The sequence below is a fragment of the Fukomys damarensis genome, unplaced genomic scaffold (genome assembly GCF_012274545.1).
Source record: "Fukomys damarensis isolate Sample0158 unplaced genomic scaffold, DMR_v1.0_HiC HiC_scaffold_16, whole genome shotgun sequence".
NCBI classification, from domain to species: Eukaryota; Metazoa; Chordata; class Mammalia; order Rodentia; family Bathyergidae; genus Fukomys; species Fukomys damarensis.
The window spans coordinates 24,202,085-24,218,112 of record NW_022900928.1 but is presented as its reverse complement, the minus strand read 5'-3'; the positions used below and the strand labels follow the sequence as shown (position 1 = coordinate 24,218,112).

The 16,028-nt window shown below is 35.3% G+C and overlaps 1 protein-coding gene and 1 pseudogene across 1 annotated transcript; both read right to left on the bottom strand.

The window, feature by feature from the left end:
• Positions 1 to 1,308: 1,308 nt before the first annotated feature.
• LOC104857927 (olfactory receptor 52D1) lies at positions 1,309 to 3,670 on the bottom strand. Its single transcript, XM_010617993.2, has 2 exons — positions 3,659 to 3,670; positions 1,309 to 2,220 (listed from the first exon to the last, which is right to left on the bottom strand). Exons 1-2 carry the CDS (start codon positions 3,668 to 3,670, stop codon positions 1,309 to 1,311), a joined length of 924 nt encoding a protein of 307 aa, XP_010616295.2.
• A 6,692-nt stretch (positions 3,671 to 10,362) lies between these two features.
• The window catches only part of LOC104857928, a 12,447-nt pseudogene continuing 6,781 nt past the window's right edge, over positions 10,363 to 16,028 (bottom strand).

The window sequence follows — 16,028 nt, the reverse complement described above, 5'->3', positions numbered from 1 at the left end:
CTGGGGATAACCACCTGATTATACACAATCTAGAAACAACCATATGCATTTGTAGATAAAATGATACATAAATGTTTTTTTATAACACAATTCTACCAGACAATGTGAAGTTCAATATTATATTATTTATATACTTTTTTCATATCTATATGGCAGGATAATATTTCAGGTTTTTTATTAAACAAGAGATGAATATGTTCTAGTAAATAAATGAACTATGTGTGGGGATTATGGCTGATAAGTTTGTATATTATAAAGTAGATCAGAGATGCAATTAGCAAGGGGGCTAAACTAAAAAAACTATGTACAAAAGTTTATATACAAAAATCAAACTAATCCATTAGACAAAGTCCTGATCATTTTCCATGATTCCTTCTTCTCAGAGACGTCCCTAAGAGAATTGTCACCCTATTAAATCAGAATATTAAGGGATATTATGGACTTATCTGGGATAACAATCTGAAATGAGCTGAGGCAAATATACTTAGTAGCTCAGCAGTAAAGGCAGCCAAGACAGAGTATGGCAACCATTTCAGAGATGCTCTCCTTCAGCTGAAAGCCTATAGCAGCCTGGCTTCTGCCCCTCCTAAGGCTTATCTTATTCTTAAATGTCATGATATAACTCAGGATGTTTCCATAGAATATCTGGCTTTTTAATTTACTTAATAAAATAAAAATGAATTTATAGCATGTGTAACTAAAGATTCTTTATTACAATAAATTCTTAAAGAAGATAAATAGGTATTTTCTGAACACTAAGAGAAAGTGTTTATTTAGAGTAAAGGAATTAAAAGATTCTGCCTATAGGGTTTAAACATAAAGGCATATCAGATAATTTGCTATATGAAACCATTGTTATTTATTATTTGATTAAGGTATTTCTTTAGCAATTATTTTTTGCACTACTAGTCTTTTTTGGGTCTTGTTGGAACAATCAGATCTGGGGTCAGAATTAATTCCAAATACTATAGAGTTTTAATTTTGTCCTTTATCCTTGTTATGGTAACCTGACATAGAGGAGGCCTGTGTGATGCAAAAAGGTATCTAAATCCCTCACTTTGTTATACTGACACTTCTCTGATTTCTTTGTATGTTGGTAATTTTCCTTGATGGAGCCTAAATTTCCTAGTACCTTCTTGTCTACTCCATATCAGGAAGGTAGCATTGGGAAATATGAATATTCTATGCTCTATTCAATGGTTAGGAGTTCTTTAGATAGACTGATTCCCAGATTGATTCAGACTTGATATTTGAGCCTAATCATCCATCTTGGATTCCCCTATTCCTTGCTGCTTCATTATCCTTGGATTATTTTGGTTGGCTAAGGAAGCCTAGTACTCTCATCCTTATCTCTTTCGTTTTTATACCATAAACAATGGGGTTCATTGTAGGTGGCACCAGTAAATAGAGGTTGGCCAGGAGAATAAGGATGTGCCTGGGTACCTGGTGCCCAAAGCGATGGGTAAAGAAGGAGAAGAAGGCCAGAGAATAGAATATCAATATGACACATAAATGAGCTCCACAGGTTCCAAAGGCTTTTGTCCTGGCCTCCCTGGAAGGTAGTCGGAAGACTGTTCTTAAGATCAGCCAGTAGGAAAGAGAGATAAGGACAAAGTCTAGCCCCGTGGTGAGCAGAGCAGCAGTGAGCCCATAAGTACTATTCGGAGTAATGCTATTGCAAGCCAACTTGGCAATGCCCATGTTCTCACAATAGGTGTGATGGATGATGTTACTCCTACAGAAGTGCAGACGGAGAATGAGGAGGACACCAGGAGTGACAACAACCACACTCCGAGCCACTAAAGCTATGCCTACCTTGCCAATGAAGGAACCTGTAAGCAGAGTTGCATAATGGAGTGGTGCAGAGATGGCCATATAGCGATCAAAAGCCATGGCCAGTAGAACAGCAGATTCAGAGAGGAACAGAGCATGAACAAAAAACATTTGTGTGAGGCAGGCTGGGAACGCTGACAGGGAAGGACCCTGCCAGAAGATAACAAGCATTTTGGGCACCGTGACCGTACAGAGGAGGACATCGTTGAATGCCAGCATGGTCAGGAAGAGATACATGGGTGCATGGAGGCTCTTGTCACAGGCCACCACAGCCATGACTAAGCCATTGCCTACCACAGCCAAGAGGTACATGAAGCTGAAAGGAATGGAGATCCAAATTTGGAAATCTTCTAATCCTGGGACACCAGTCAGCAGAAAGGAAGTGAACTGGATAGATGTACAGTTAAGTGTTGTACCAGAGAGGTGTCCAGAATCTATTATATATAAAAAAAGAGAGAAGACACCTAGAATAAACAATAGTACAAACTTCTTTGGTGCTACTCAAGTCCTAAGCATTACTTTCCATATGATGATATTGAAGGAAAGAGCATCGTGAATGAAAATGTCTGAGATATGTATGAAATAACTGAATGTTTTATGGTAAATCCCTTTTTATAAAGCACTGTGTTCTTTTTTTCTTTTTTTGAAAGAAACAAACTGCATGTCAGAAAAAGAGTTGAATTCTTTATTTTTTATGTCGAATGTCTTAACCACGTAATCTGTGTATATATGTCTTTTGAACTTTTTAAATTCTTCTGTGTAGTTTTCTTGCCTTTAATCACAATGAAGAAAAATTAATTTTAAAAAGTAAATTTTTCTTTCTTCTTTCACTATAATACTTGATAGAATACTGGGGGTAAATGTTCCAGTTTTTAAAAACTGTGGACAAGTTATATGAGAGAAGATGTATTTGACATTAATCTGGTACATAACTGGAAATATGCTTCCAACTCTTGTTTCTTAAGCTAAGGTTGTAAAATACATTCTGTTGGTTTAACTTCTTACCACAATCAAAAAGAAATCACTTATCTCTTAGTCATCTACATCCTTTAAGATCATGATGGAGTTAACGTTCCATTTGAAATGATACAATATTATCCATAGTCTAATAAGCACTATCTTAAGAGCTTAAAATGGAGTCAGCAGCATAAATAAAAATTTTGAGTAAAGTGTTTTCTCATTCAGAATAAGAAAGTCATTGAAAAAACTTAAGGACCACAAACATTCAATATCTCCCATTAAAATAATATTTATAGAATAGAGTAATTGTCATTCTTTCCTATCCAACACAATAGCTGGATCCAACTTTCACAGTTTTTCATTGCAGTGGTTCTTTTTTTATTATTAGACATGTTTTTAGTACATACAGTATTGAAACATATACATAACACATCTTAATTTCTTTCTTCCCCCTTTTCCTTTTCTTCCTTCTCCCTCCATTCATCTCTTGATCTCTTTTACCTTTGAGAAAGATCTATCTCCCTACTTTCCATCATCTATCTTTAAAACATCAGTTATATATTGTATACTACAAAATGCTTCCTTTAAAATACCTCAAATATAAAAGTATATGTTTTCCAGTCCTGTAAAACATTAACTTGACTCACCAAGCTGGTAATTAAAATCAGTAATTTTAGCAAAGGCAAAACACATATGTATCAACACTTTTTAACTGTGACTTTTAAAAAGCCTCGGTCATGGACACAGTGCTATGGTACCTAAATGATATAAGAAAATCTGAGATGGGCAACGGTCCCAGTTTCCATGTTGTACTGCCACACCACCAAGCAGACAGAAAATCGCTCTGCCATTTAAAAATACCTACCTTCCAATTCATCCTTTTCAGATAACACAAAATTCTAGCAGGATTTAAGGCACTTCATTACATTATCAATGCATATTCTATATTTATCTTATTCTCCCACATACTTTAGCTCTTTCTGCCTCAACATAGGTGAAAAAAAGTACATGTTTCTGTACTGATGGTAGACAAATAGGAGCAATGTATAGCTTTTAATAAAAAGTCCTGGAGAAAGAATTGTTTGAATGACTATTATTAAAAATATAGTGATGTAACTACAACTATAATTGGCATTCAAGACAGACTTTGCTCCTTCTACCTGATTGTCTTCTAGTAGTATAATGCCCCAGAAAATATCATGTATTTAAATGTCAGCACACTGAACAGAAGTTATCACATGTCTTCATGGGAATCGCCAATATAGCAGAAATAGTAAATAATAATAATAATATTTGGAAATATTTATCATTGTTTGCAATGTAGTAAATATTTTCTTAAAAACTTCTGAGAATTTTACATATTTTACCAATTTAAGGGTCATAAATATTATATTACATAGCTATTATTATCCCAGTTTTACACAGACAGAAACTCAAACCCTGGAGGATTAATTTACCATGGTTATATCATTGTACAAAAATCTGTTTTAAAACCTAAAGATACTACTACAGAACCTGTGATTTTAAGCACTAAATTATTCTAACATACCTTTTCTATACATTTTTTATAAAGCAGTAGGAAAATAATAGATCTTGATTTTCCTTTTAGCCTCTTCTATAGTAATACGCATAAGAAGTAGTCAAAGCAGGCATGCCTCACTTGTAAGAATCAAGAAAAATATAGATATCTATTCATCTCTATTGTGCATTGATATTTATAAGAACCTCCTAGGGAATAACCTCTGGCTGAGAAGTCTTTTGAGAATTTTATTTACTTTTATACATGAAACCTCACAATTGGTATTTGGATTAGCTTACCAAATCACACTTCTGCAATGATAGTTCTCAATTCTGAATTGTATTTGTTAAATTTCCTTTCTAAACCAAGTTTCAGAGCCATTTTTCTGCATGTTTTTGAAAGATCAATATTTATTCCTTATTAAACAATTTTAAAATGAGGATTTCCTATTATATACATCTCTTCAAACAGGAACATCTCCGATGTTAAGTTCTTGAGGTGATTTTACATTATGTTAATAGATTATCCAGTATTGTTTTTAGTGTGGTGTTTTCAAATTTACAGAAAAAAAAATGATGGAGGATTTTCACTTTTCACATTCAGATTCACAAACAATTCATAGATTTTACTCTACTAAGCAATTTTATTGTTTGAACATATCCCCTTACTATCACTCTCTTTTCTCTATCATCAGTCTTTAAGGTAATGGGATATGTGGTTACAACTCATAGTCAGTTTTGACTTTTATTTTTTTGCTGAAATATATATTTTACATTAGCCTTCACCTGTTATGTTTATGGTATATGAGTTTTAACTTCACACATTCCCAAAAGTAACCCCTGAGAAACTTTAACTCACCTTGATAACTATATATAAATAAATTTTCATTGACATATCTCTCATTTTGTCTTTGTCCTAAATTCCCAACAGAAGTGAGTCATTAAAAAGAGTATAACAACAGAGAACACTGGACTAGATATGGAAAAAATCTCTGAACACGATATCTGCTCCTACTAGTAATCTCCAGCTCTCTCTTTAATGTTTTAGCCTACAGTCAAGAAAGGTCATGATTACCAGTCCCAATACCCCTTCCCAAAATGTGTTCATCAGCCTCTGTCATTATATTGCCATTATATTTCAAGTGCCCCTTAGGTAAAGATTTGGCTTCTTGTAGAAGTTTGCTTACAGACTAAAAGTGTCAATATCAGTGTCATGTCTACTAAGCTCTGTTGCTCTTTGTGGTATGAACTTTCTGCTATCTATATCATACTTTATTTATATGCTTACATTACCTGGAGCCAGGCACTTCAAAAAATTTTCAGGTCTACAAAAAGAGAGGCCAGATCCAAGTCCTATAGTAAAAATTATTTAATGGCTCAGTGGTTATAAAAAATAGATATCTTTACTTAGTGTGTTATTTAGCAATTTTTCTAATTATTAAAATAGAAGGATATTGCAGTTCTTATTGAGAAAGCAGGGAAGAGTGTTTATGATCTTAAACTCTACTTGCTGCATATTGGTTGACAAATAGAAGTTAATATTAAAGATAAAAACCTTATACCAAATTCCTTGCTTATTTAACATTGTTATAAAATAAAGCTAAAATGTAATTGACTGTCTGATGCCATTTTCCAGACTATCATTCAAGGAATCAATTTCAACTTCTCAGGGAGTACATGAGGTAAGCGAGAGGAAACAGAGATAGGTAGAAAGGACATAAGGAAAATTATAACTTAAAAATTGTATTGTCTGAAGACTGCAACTTCAGGACATAATCCAGTTTACCCAGTGCTACCCATACTGGCATTCTTTAGGCTTGTTTGTTTCTTTTCTTCTAGGCGCAGTGCACCCAAAGTTACTTTAGTTTGCAAAAGGCTAGAGTCCGATCTTCACATAGAGAATAAAGAATTCAAAGAATATTTCTTAGCCAAAAGTACTTAGGTCACCAATCTTAAAAAAAAAAAAAAAAAAAAAAGGACTGGGCTCATATATTTTACTTATAAAGTGAGCCATTGTTTTCCTCCTGGAAACAAAGACCAAACCCAAACTTCCTAAATATTTACAAATTCCACAGATTTCCACCATCCCAAATGCATAAATATTCTTAGCCTTAGAGTATCATACAAATTGTCTAATAAAATCTCACTACAATGTGTGTACTTTACGTTCTGCCTAATAAACTTCATTATGTCTCTTTAAACATAGAGAAGAAACTCTTAGACTGAGAAGGGGAAAAGCTTCAAATGCAGCTGAGTCATGACACCTTCATTAGATATTTATTTTGGACATTTATAAGTTATGAGAGGCCATTACGTATAGGAGAAAAGAGCTTATTATTTGAAGAAATTTATGTCATGATATAGGAAAAGAAGGAATTATTGTAAATTCTTTGTTTTTTTTTTCAAAAACATGCAGTTTTTAAAGGTGTGAATTGTTATATTGTCTATTTTCCTGATGACTCACAGAAAAAGCAACAACAAAAATTGTTTGGCCTTGCAGGTTACCTAACTTTGTATTGTTTAATATGACAAAGGATTTCTACTTCCAGTAACAGAGTTCTGATATTTCAAACTTTGCCCAAGAATCAACACAAACTCCTCACATCCCTGTAGAAAAATTGATAGGGAAGCCTTAACCCATCTTATTATTCCAGGCAAGCTATTTTAAATATTTTCAAACAAAGATTTTAGATAACAATATCTGTTATCTATGCGAGGAGACTCATATGTAAATATTTGTGCTGCCTTTGTTGCAATATGATATAAAAATTCTAAATGCTGTACTTTCAGATTCTTCCATTTAAAAATAAGGCCTCATCCATTCCTTTCTTGTCCTTCTTTCACACTTTTCTTTGTTTCTTTAGTCTTAAAAAGAAACTGTGAAAAACTGAATCTCAACCTGCAAAAGATTAAAACTAGACCCTTATCTATCACCATGCACTAAATTAAAATCAAGTGGATTAAAGATCTAAATATAAAAACAAAAACACTAAACTTTCTGGAAGATAAGTTAGGCAGAACTCTGGAAGACATTGGCATAGGAAAATACTTTATGAACAAATCCTCAGTAGCACGGGAACTAGCAGATAGAATCAACAACTGGGATCTCATCTTATTAAAAAGCTTCTGCACTGCAAAAGAAACCATCAACAGAACTAAGAGACAACCTACAATATTGGAAAAACTTTTTACCAGCTGCTCCTCAAAGGACTATTATCTAAAATATATAAAGAATTCAAAAATATAGCCCCCCCAAATATAAAGACCCAATTCTAAAGTGGGCATCTGAAATGAACAGACATTTTTCAGACAAAGAAATAAAAGCAGCAGGTAAATATACAAAAAAATGCTCCACATCACTGGTCATTGTAGACATGCAGATGAAAACAACACTGAGATTCCACCTCACCCCACAAAGAATGGCTGCTCTCAAGAAATCACACAATAACAAATGTTGGCGTGGTTGTGGGGAGAAAGGAACCCTTCTCCATTGTTGGTGGGAGTGCAGACTCGTACAACCACTATGGAAGTCAATATGGAGATACCTCAAAGAACTAGGATTAGAGGTTCCATTTGACCTAGCCATACCTCTGTTAGGTAGCTTTGCAAAAGAAGTGAAAGAATCATACTGCAGTGATATATGCGCACCCATGTTTATAGCAGCACAGTTTGTAATAGCTAAAACTTGGAAACAGCCCATCTGCCCATCAATTGTAAACTGAATAAAGAAGATGTGGTTTTTCTATAAAATGGAATACTACTTAGCCATAAAGAATGAGAAAGTAGATTCATTCATAGTTAAATGGGTACATTTTGAGGATATATTTCTAAGTGAAATACATAAGGCACACATATGCAAATACTGAATAGTTTCTCTGGTGTCAAAAACTAAAATAATACTCAAGATCCTAATGGGACAATTAGCAAATAGGAAGAAAAGGACCAAAGGTCTAGGGACAGTGAGAAGGATAGGGAAGGGGGAATAAGGGAAAAGGAAAAAAAATATGAGAAAATGTAAAAGTGCAATTAAAGTGTTTGAAGGCGGGGAGGGGAGGATGAAGGGAGGGTGGGAAAAGGGGAAAAAATGAGAACAAAGACCTGGCATGTAAAGGCACAAGATCCCAGTAATGAATGTAACTGTACTGTATACCTAAAATGTACCAATAAACTCAATTTAAAAAAAAAGAAACTGTGAATACTGGTACATGATTGTTTGATAAAACATATATCCAACGTACCATAGCTGATTAATATAAATAAGGGTTAACACATGTATGAATTTTATATGCAATTCTCATTATCACTTCATACATATATTTATTTGTTAATTTCTTTATTGATGGTCTCCAAAGGCAAAGAAAATTCTCATTCAGGGATTTTTTGCCTCACAATTCTATATTTAACATATATTCTAAATTTAACTGATACAGAAGACAAAAATATAGTAATAATTTAATGCATACCCAATTTTCCAGACAAATAACACACAGGCTATTATAACTATCAAATGTACTATTCTGTTGTAAGGAAAATACAGAGCTTTCAACCAAGTCTATTACCAGAAGATGTTGCTCTAGAAGAGAAAACAATTATTTAATATTTAAATGTCTTAATGCGTTTCATTCAAATAATTAAATATTTCAAAGCAGATAGCTTTAAAATCATCAACCTAAAGTTTTCACAGAATACAGAAAAGATAATAATCAAATGGAGTAGTTCAACATTTTTAATCTTCAGGAAACATCAAAGGAATAAAATGACATACTATTTCATGTTTATCAGAATATCTATTAAGAGAAAACAGATGATTTGAGGATGTAACAAACCTGGGCATGAATATATTGGTATAAAATAGTAAAGTCAATCTTGAAAACATTTATACAGTTTGTGAAAATAATAAGCATTGAAATAACTTATGACCTAGCAAATCTACCCTAAAGTATCTAGACAAGAGATGTGAAAGCATGTTCGTATAGACTGGTGTGCTAATGTTAATAGCAGTTTATTTAGAATAGCAAAAAGGGGAAACAACTGGCAGAGAAAGTTTAAAAAATTGTGATATTCTGCCCAAGGTAAATGCTATTTAGCAAAACAAAAGTATGAATACATGTACAATATGGATGAACTTCAGGACACACTATCGTTACAGATAAAGCAATACTTATATTACAGTGGTACTTGGCTACGAAACGGCTCCTAGCTCAAACTTTCCAACACTCCAGTGAAAAACATTTGCTCAGTGTTCATAACTTTTCATGATAGTCAAAACACAAATTTGAAGAAAAAACCTGCAAGGGCTGACCGTGAGTCACATGTTGACTCTTTCCACAGACAGGAAGAAAGGAGGCTTTAGTCTAAGTGCTGCTCTCACCAACACAACATAGAGTACTTGTGTCAGTTTGTTAAAACACTCATCATTGTGGTTTTTGTGTGTGCTTTATTTGCATGAAATATCATAAAATGGCTCCAAAGAGAGTTAGTGATACCAGCAGTAAAGCTAAGAAAAAAAAAAAAAAACTAAAAAACTAAAAACCATGGTAGAGTTAAAGAAAGAAATTGTGCAATGTAAGTCCTGAAAAAATTAACTTACAAGTATAATTTTTGGACTTCAGAACCAATTATTTTATTTTCTCTTATTTCTTATGGGAAAAACATGTTCAGTTCTCAAACTTTTTGGTGTTCAAACATGAATTTGAAACAAATTGAGATGGACAACAGAGATACATTTTAAACAACATTAATGATTTAAAGAAGCCAGAAATAAAGGACAACCTATGAAACTATATGAAACTATGATATGGTTTTATTTATATGAATTATCTAGTATGTATGTATGTATATATATATATATATCCATTAAAATATATTTGAATTAAAATTATGTCAACACAAAATTAAACAAGCTTCAGTGTTAAATATGTCTTTTACAGTGGTAAGAAAATAAAATACTATTTTTTGATCTCCTAAAACTATAGATAATGATTTTCACAAAAGAAACTTCCATGACTAAGTTGCAGGAGAGTGATAACTGAAACAGAAAGATCTTCAAAACTATAAACAAATAAAAAGTGTGTTATGTGTCACCAGGATTCTCCAAGTATACTTCACTTCCAAAGAAAAACCTAGTATTTTCTTCCTCATCTGCTCGGTTTTCATCACATACATGAAGGGGTTCATCACAGGAGGAAGGAGGAAGTGTGTGTTGGCCATGGTGACACAGATGTGGGAGAGAAGCCTTGCACTAAGGTGCTGAAGCACATACAGGAAGATCATGGGGGAGAAGAAGAGGACCACAGCACACAGGTGGGAGATGCGGGTGTTGAGAGCCATGTGGTGCCCACTGTAGGGTGCAGTGGTCAGCACAGTTTTCAGAATCAACATGTAAGAAAGGAAAATGATGAGGAAGTCCCATAGTGGAGAGCACCGCAAACAATCCTAAGCTGCTGTTAATGTATTGGGGCAGGAGAGCTTTACAATATCAGGATGCAAATAGTAAAAGTAGGAAAGCAAATAGAGCAACAAAAGCACAGACTCTTCAAGAGAATGAGGAGAGGCTCCTCTACTGACAAGGTTTGCAAACGAATAGCCAAAGCTATCATGGAGATAACACCGTGAGTGAGGATGGAGGAATAGTGAAATCATTAGGAAATGGCCATGTAGTAGTCAAAGGCCATGGCAAGAATAACAGCAGACTCAAATATCTGAAAGGTGTGAATAAAGAACATTTGGGTGAAGCAAGCTGGGAAGGGCGGCTCTTGAGAGCATCCAGCCAGAAGATGCACAGCATGGAAGGAAGGTGAAGAGGGACAGACCCATATGAGAGGTAGCTAGCATGGCCAGGAAGAGGTACATGGGTGCATGGAGGGTCTGCTCCCGCCAGATAACTGTCATGATGGTCCCGTTGCCCACCAAGGTGATGAGGAACATGGCGCAGAAGGGTATGGAGATCCCGACGTGTGCAGCCTCCAGCCCTGGGATGCCTGTGACCAGGAAGCTGGAGAAAATGGAGCTACTGTTATTGATAAGCAGAGGAGGGATCCCAGAATAGCATACTTGTCCAAAATGAAATATGTCATCTGGGCCACCTTAATTGATATTTAGGATAGAACTTAGAATCTGAGCATTTAGACTATAATTGAAATTCTTGTCCTAAATGCATTCACTTAACCGTAATGGTTGCATTATGGAAAAATGAGATGCATTAAACTGTAAGACCTTTGATAATCTGAAAAATAAGACTCTCATCCATTCCATATCATTCATTTACTTACATAATGAGGCCTCATCTAAAATAAAGGTTTTATCTTTATTTTATTAACTTTATCAAGTCAATCATTTAATTTCTAATGAGGAAATCCAGGAATGCACTTATAGCTCAGTGAAATCCTAAGACACATGCTTCATATTGAGTTTACAATGTTACATCATTTCAGAATCTTCTGATATCTTGTTTCACCTTTAATTAGGTTATCCATTAATTTTTATGGTATATGAACACATGTAGCTTTTACTGAAAATGCAGGGAACTAAGAGAAAAAATGATATTAAAATGAGATAAGAAAAAGATATCACTATGAATAAATAATTATTCTAAAGCAATACATATTATTTATGATTCTAGTAAAATATTATAGACTTAAACATCCTTGATTTTATATATAAGATCTTTATGTTTTTTTATATTTTGGTTTTATGCATAGTTAATTTGTTTATAATTGATATTAAAAGTTGGCACCACTATTTGTATTGTATGATTTATACATTGGTAGTTTGTTCTTATCAGCCATATATTTACTTATGTGACAAGTTTTGGATACTCTCCATCCGAACTGGACCATAGTGGTACAGGAACTTTTCAAAGACTCTTACTTGCATTGCTGGCTGTGGAAAGCAGTCTGATAATGAAATTCACTACTTGAATCTATACCATATCAGTGACGTGAACATTTTTATGATCAAATTTACCACTTCACAGCCTGGGATTTAGCTCAGCGGTTTGGGGTTCAGTGGCCTGCCTCGCAAACACAAGGACCTGAGTTCCATCCCCAGTACCACAAAAAAAAAAAATACCACTTCTTTTTTCCTTAAAAATGTTCTGTGAGGACACTTAAGTTATTTTTGTTTTTGAATGTGATATATGAGCTTGCCTGGATGGCCATTTAAATACTACCTAATTCCAACCCTTTATTGAAGGGATGGCCCTCTAGAACCATGTACTATCTTCTCTTCAAATGTTACTCTTTCACCCTGTGATGTTGACAAGATGTATCTATCTTCTGTCTACTTTCATTGATTTCTAAATGTGGTACTCAGTTTATAGAAGTATTGTTTTTGAGTAAACACAGCAACAGCCAGTGGTCTGCCCAAACACCATCAGTGAGTGTGCACAGAACCCAGTGAGAAGCCTGCATGGATGAGAGTGGTGCAAATGGGAGCAGGTTGTCACCAGGGCCCCACCCAGACACCTGCAGCTTGGTCCCACAGGGCCCAGCTAAAGGCACATCTGGAGAAGAACTGCACAGGTGCACAAGCAACAGCCAGTAGGCCACCCAGATACCATTGGTAATGTGTACAAAACCCAGCCAGAAGCTCACTCAGACGCCAGTGACTCAGGTGCACAGCCAAAGGCCCTCCCAGACAATAGCTACACAGGGGGCAGGCCCCAGCCAAGACACACTCAGATACCATCCCGAATGTGCACAGGCACCAGCCAGAACCCTGACTGGACAACAGGGCAGCCAGAAGGCCACTATTCTGAACCCAGGAATTGGCACAATGGTGAGCAGCAGAGAAAAGGCCACTGCATGGCTTCCTGGGAATTGAAGACCATTGGGTGAGCAAAAAGTCTCCTCAACAAAGGTACAGCAGACTGCATCTGTTAAAATAAGAAGATACATAAACAAGTCTCAAAAACCAGACATAGGAGACATGTAAACAAGTCTCCAAACCAGACCTCCAGATCACTTAAAACAAGCCCAAAGGGCAAAGAGATGGAACAAGCAATACTCAACAACCTGGACTCTCTGAACTGGCAATGAAAGAAGATCTAGAAAAAATGAAATCAGAAATAATTTCTCAGATACCAGCAGAGATTGTGTCCATAGTGCAAGCCATGATTAATAACTCTAGAGTGGACACAGATTAAAAAAAATAGAGGAGCTGAGGCCCATGAAGGAATCCTAGCATAGGAAATAAATGGACTCCATAAAACAGATTCAAACAGATTTCCAGATTAAAAACTCCTTTGAAAGCTTAAACAGCAGAATGAGCCAATGTGAGGATAGAATATCAGATATCTAAGACAGGACTGTTAATTAATGAGCAGGAAAAAGAAAATTTCTTAAAAATAGTAAGGAACCACAATAATTCAATCTAGCAGGTACTAGATTATGCAAAGAATAACATAAAACTGATCAAAGTCAATGAAGAAATAGTAGAGAGTGCAAATGACATTTTAAAAAAATTTCACAGAAGTAATGGCAGAAAATTTCCCAAGCAGGAGAAAAGAACATGGTGCACAGAAAAGTGAGTTATATGGGACTTCAACTAGCCATGATTAAAAAAAAAATCTAACAGAATAGTTTCTCTGGTGTGAATAAATGTACATGAGATCCTAATGATATAATTGACAATGTGAAATAGGAAAAAAGGGGCTAAAGGTGTAGGTAAAGTGGGAAGGGTAGGGGAAAGCTAAAAAGGGAAAAGAAAAAATATGAGAAAATAAAAAAAATTGAAATGAAGTGTTTGTAAAGAGGGAGGGGAGGAGGGGGTAAAGGGAGGGCAGGGACAAGGGGAAAAAATGAGAACCAAGACCTGTCCTGTAAAGGTAAAGGATCCCAATAATGAATGTAACTGTACTGTGTACCTAAAATGTACCAATAAACTCAATGAGGAAAAAAAAAGAATGATAAATTAGATTCATTCAAAGGAAAATGGATATATATTGAGTATATACCCCTAAGTGAAATAAATAAGTCACACATGTGTAAATATCAAATAGTTTCTCTGGTGTGAAAAACTATAATAGTGCATAAGATCCTAATGAGATAACTGACAATGTGAAATAGGAAGAAAAGAGCTAAAAGTGTAGGAAAAGTGGGAAGGTTAGGGGAAAGGTAATAGGGGAAAAGAAAAAAAATATGAGAAAATGAAAAAATGGAAATAAAATGTCTGTAAATGAGGAGGGGAAGAGTGGGTGAAGGGAGGGCATGGACAAGGGGAAAAATGAGAATCAAAACTTGTCATGTAAAGGTACAAGATGAATGTAACTGTACTGTATATCTAAAATGTACCAATAAACTCAATGAGAGAAAGAAAAAAAAATTTCCACCTAGGCATATAATAGTTAAGATTCCAGAAACTCAACAGAAGAACAAAATTCTATAAGGAGTTAGAGAAAAGAAACAAATCACATACAAAGAAAAGCCCTTAAGAATCACAGCAGACTTCTCAACACAAACCCTCAAGGTTGGAAGAGCCTCGAGTGATGTATTTCAAGCCCTAAACCTCCAGTCCAGATTGGTGTAACCTGAAATCCTATCTTTCAAAATTGATTGAGAGATAAGATACTTTCATGGCAAAGAGCATCTGAGGAACTTCATGAATACCAAACTAGCACTTCAAAAATATTTAAACAATGTCCTAGAAAAAGACAATGAGGATCAAAGCCCCATGAAGCCCAACAGAATGAATCTATTGGACACAGCAAGAAATTAAATGCAAAGGGGGAGAATCCAATAAAAAGAAAAAATCATAACAAGGACAAGTCAATACATGTCATTTATAAGCACCAATGTTAATGGTCTAAATACATCAACCAAAAGAAATGGACTGGCAGAATGGGTCAAGAAACAAGATCCAACAATATGCTGTATACAAGAAACACACAGTTCAAAAAGAAACAGACTGAAAGTTAAAGGGTGGAAAACAGTACTCCATGGGACAGGAACATGACAAAAAAAGCAGGGGTAGCTATATTCTTTGTAGATGAAATGGATTTCAAACCAACACTAAGAGAGACAAAGAAGGCCACTATAACCTTGCCAAAGGGACAGTTCCAGAGGAAGTGATGACAAAAATAAATACGCACTGGAGGGCGCCATTGCTCCTGACCCAGCACCAAGAGGGTGAGTTTCTGGAAAGGGGTTGTCTTGGACTTCAGATCTCCCTCCGCCGCCCAGGGTCCAATATACAGGCCCAATCAAAATGGATTGAAGACCTAAATATAAAAACAGAAACACTAAACTTGCTGGAAGATAAGCTAGATAGAACTCGGGAAGACATTGGCATAGAAAAAGACTTTATGAACAAATACTCAGTAGCACGGGAACTAGCGGAAAGAATCAACAACTGGGATCTCATCTTATTTAAAAGCTTCTGCACTGCAAAAGAACAACAGAACTAAGAGAAAACCTAGAATGTGGGAAAACTTTTTACCAGCTGCTCCTCAGACAAAGCACTATTATCTAGAATATATAAATTAGAACTCAAAACAATCAGCCCCCCAAATATAAAGACCCAATTCAGGTCTGCGATCACCCGGCGGCGTGCGCGCGAGCTCCCGGCCTGCGAGGGATCTCATTATTTAAAAGCTTCTGCACTGCAAAAGAACAACAGAACTAAGAGAAAACCTAGAATGTGGGAAAACTTTTTACCAGCTGCTCCTCAGACAAAGCACTATTATCTAGAATATATAAATTAGAACTCAAAACACTCTC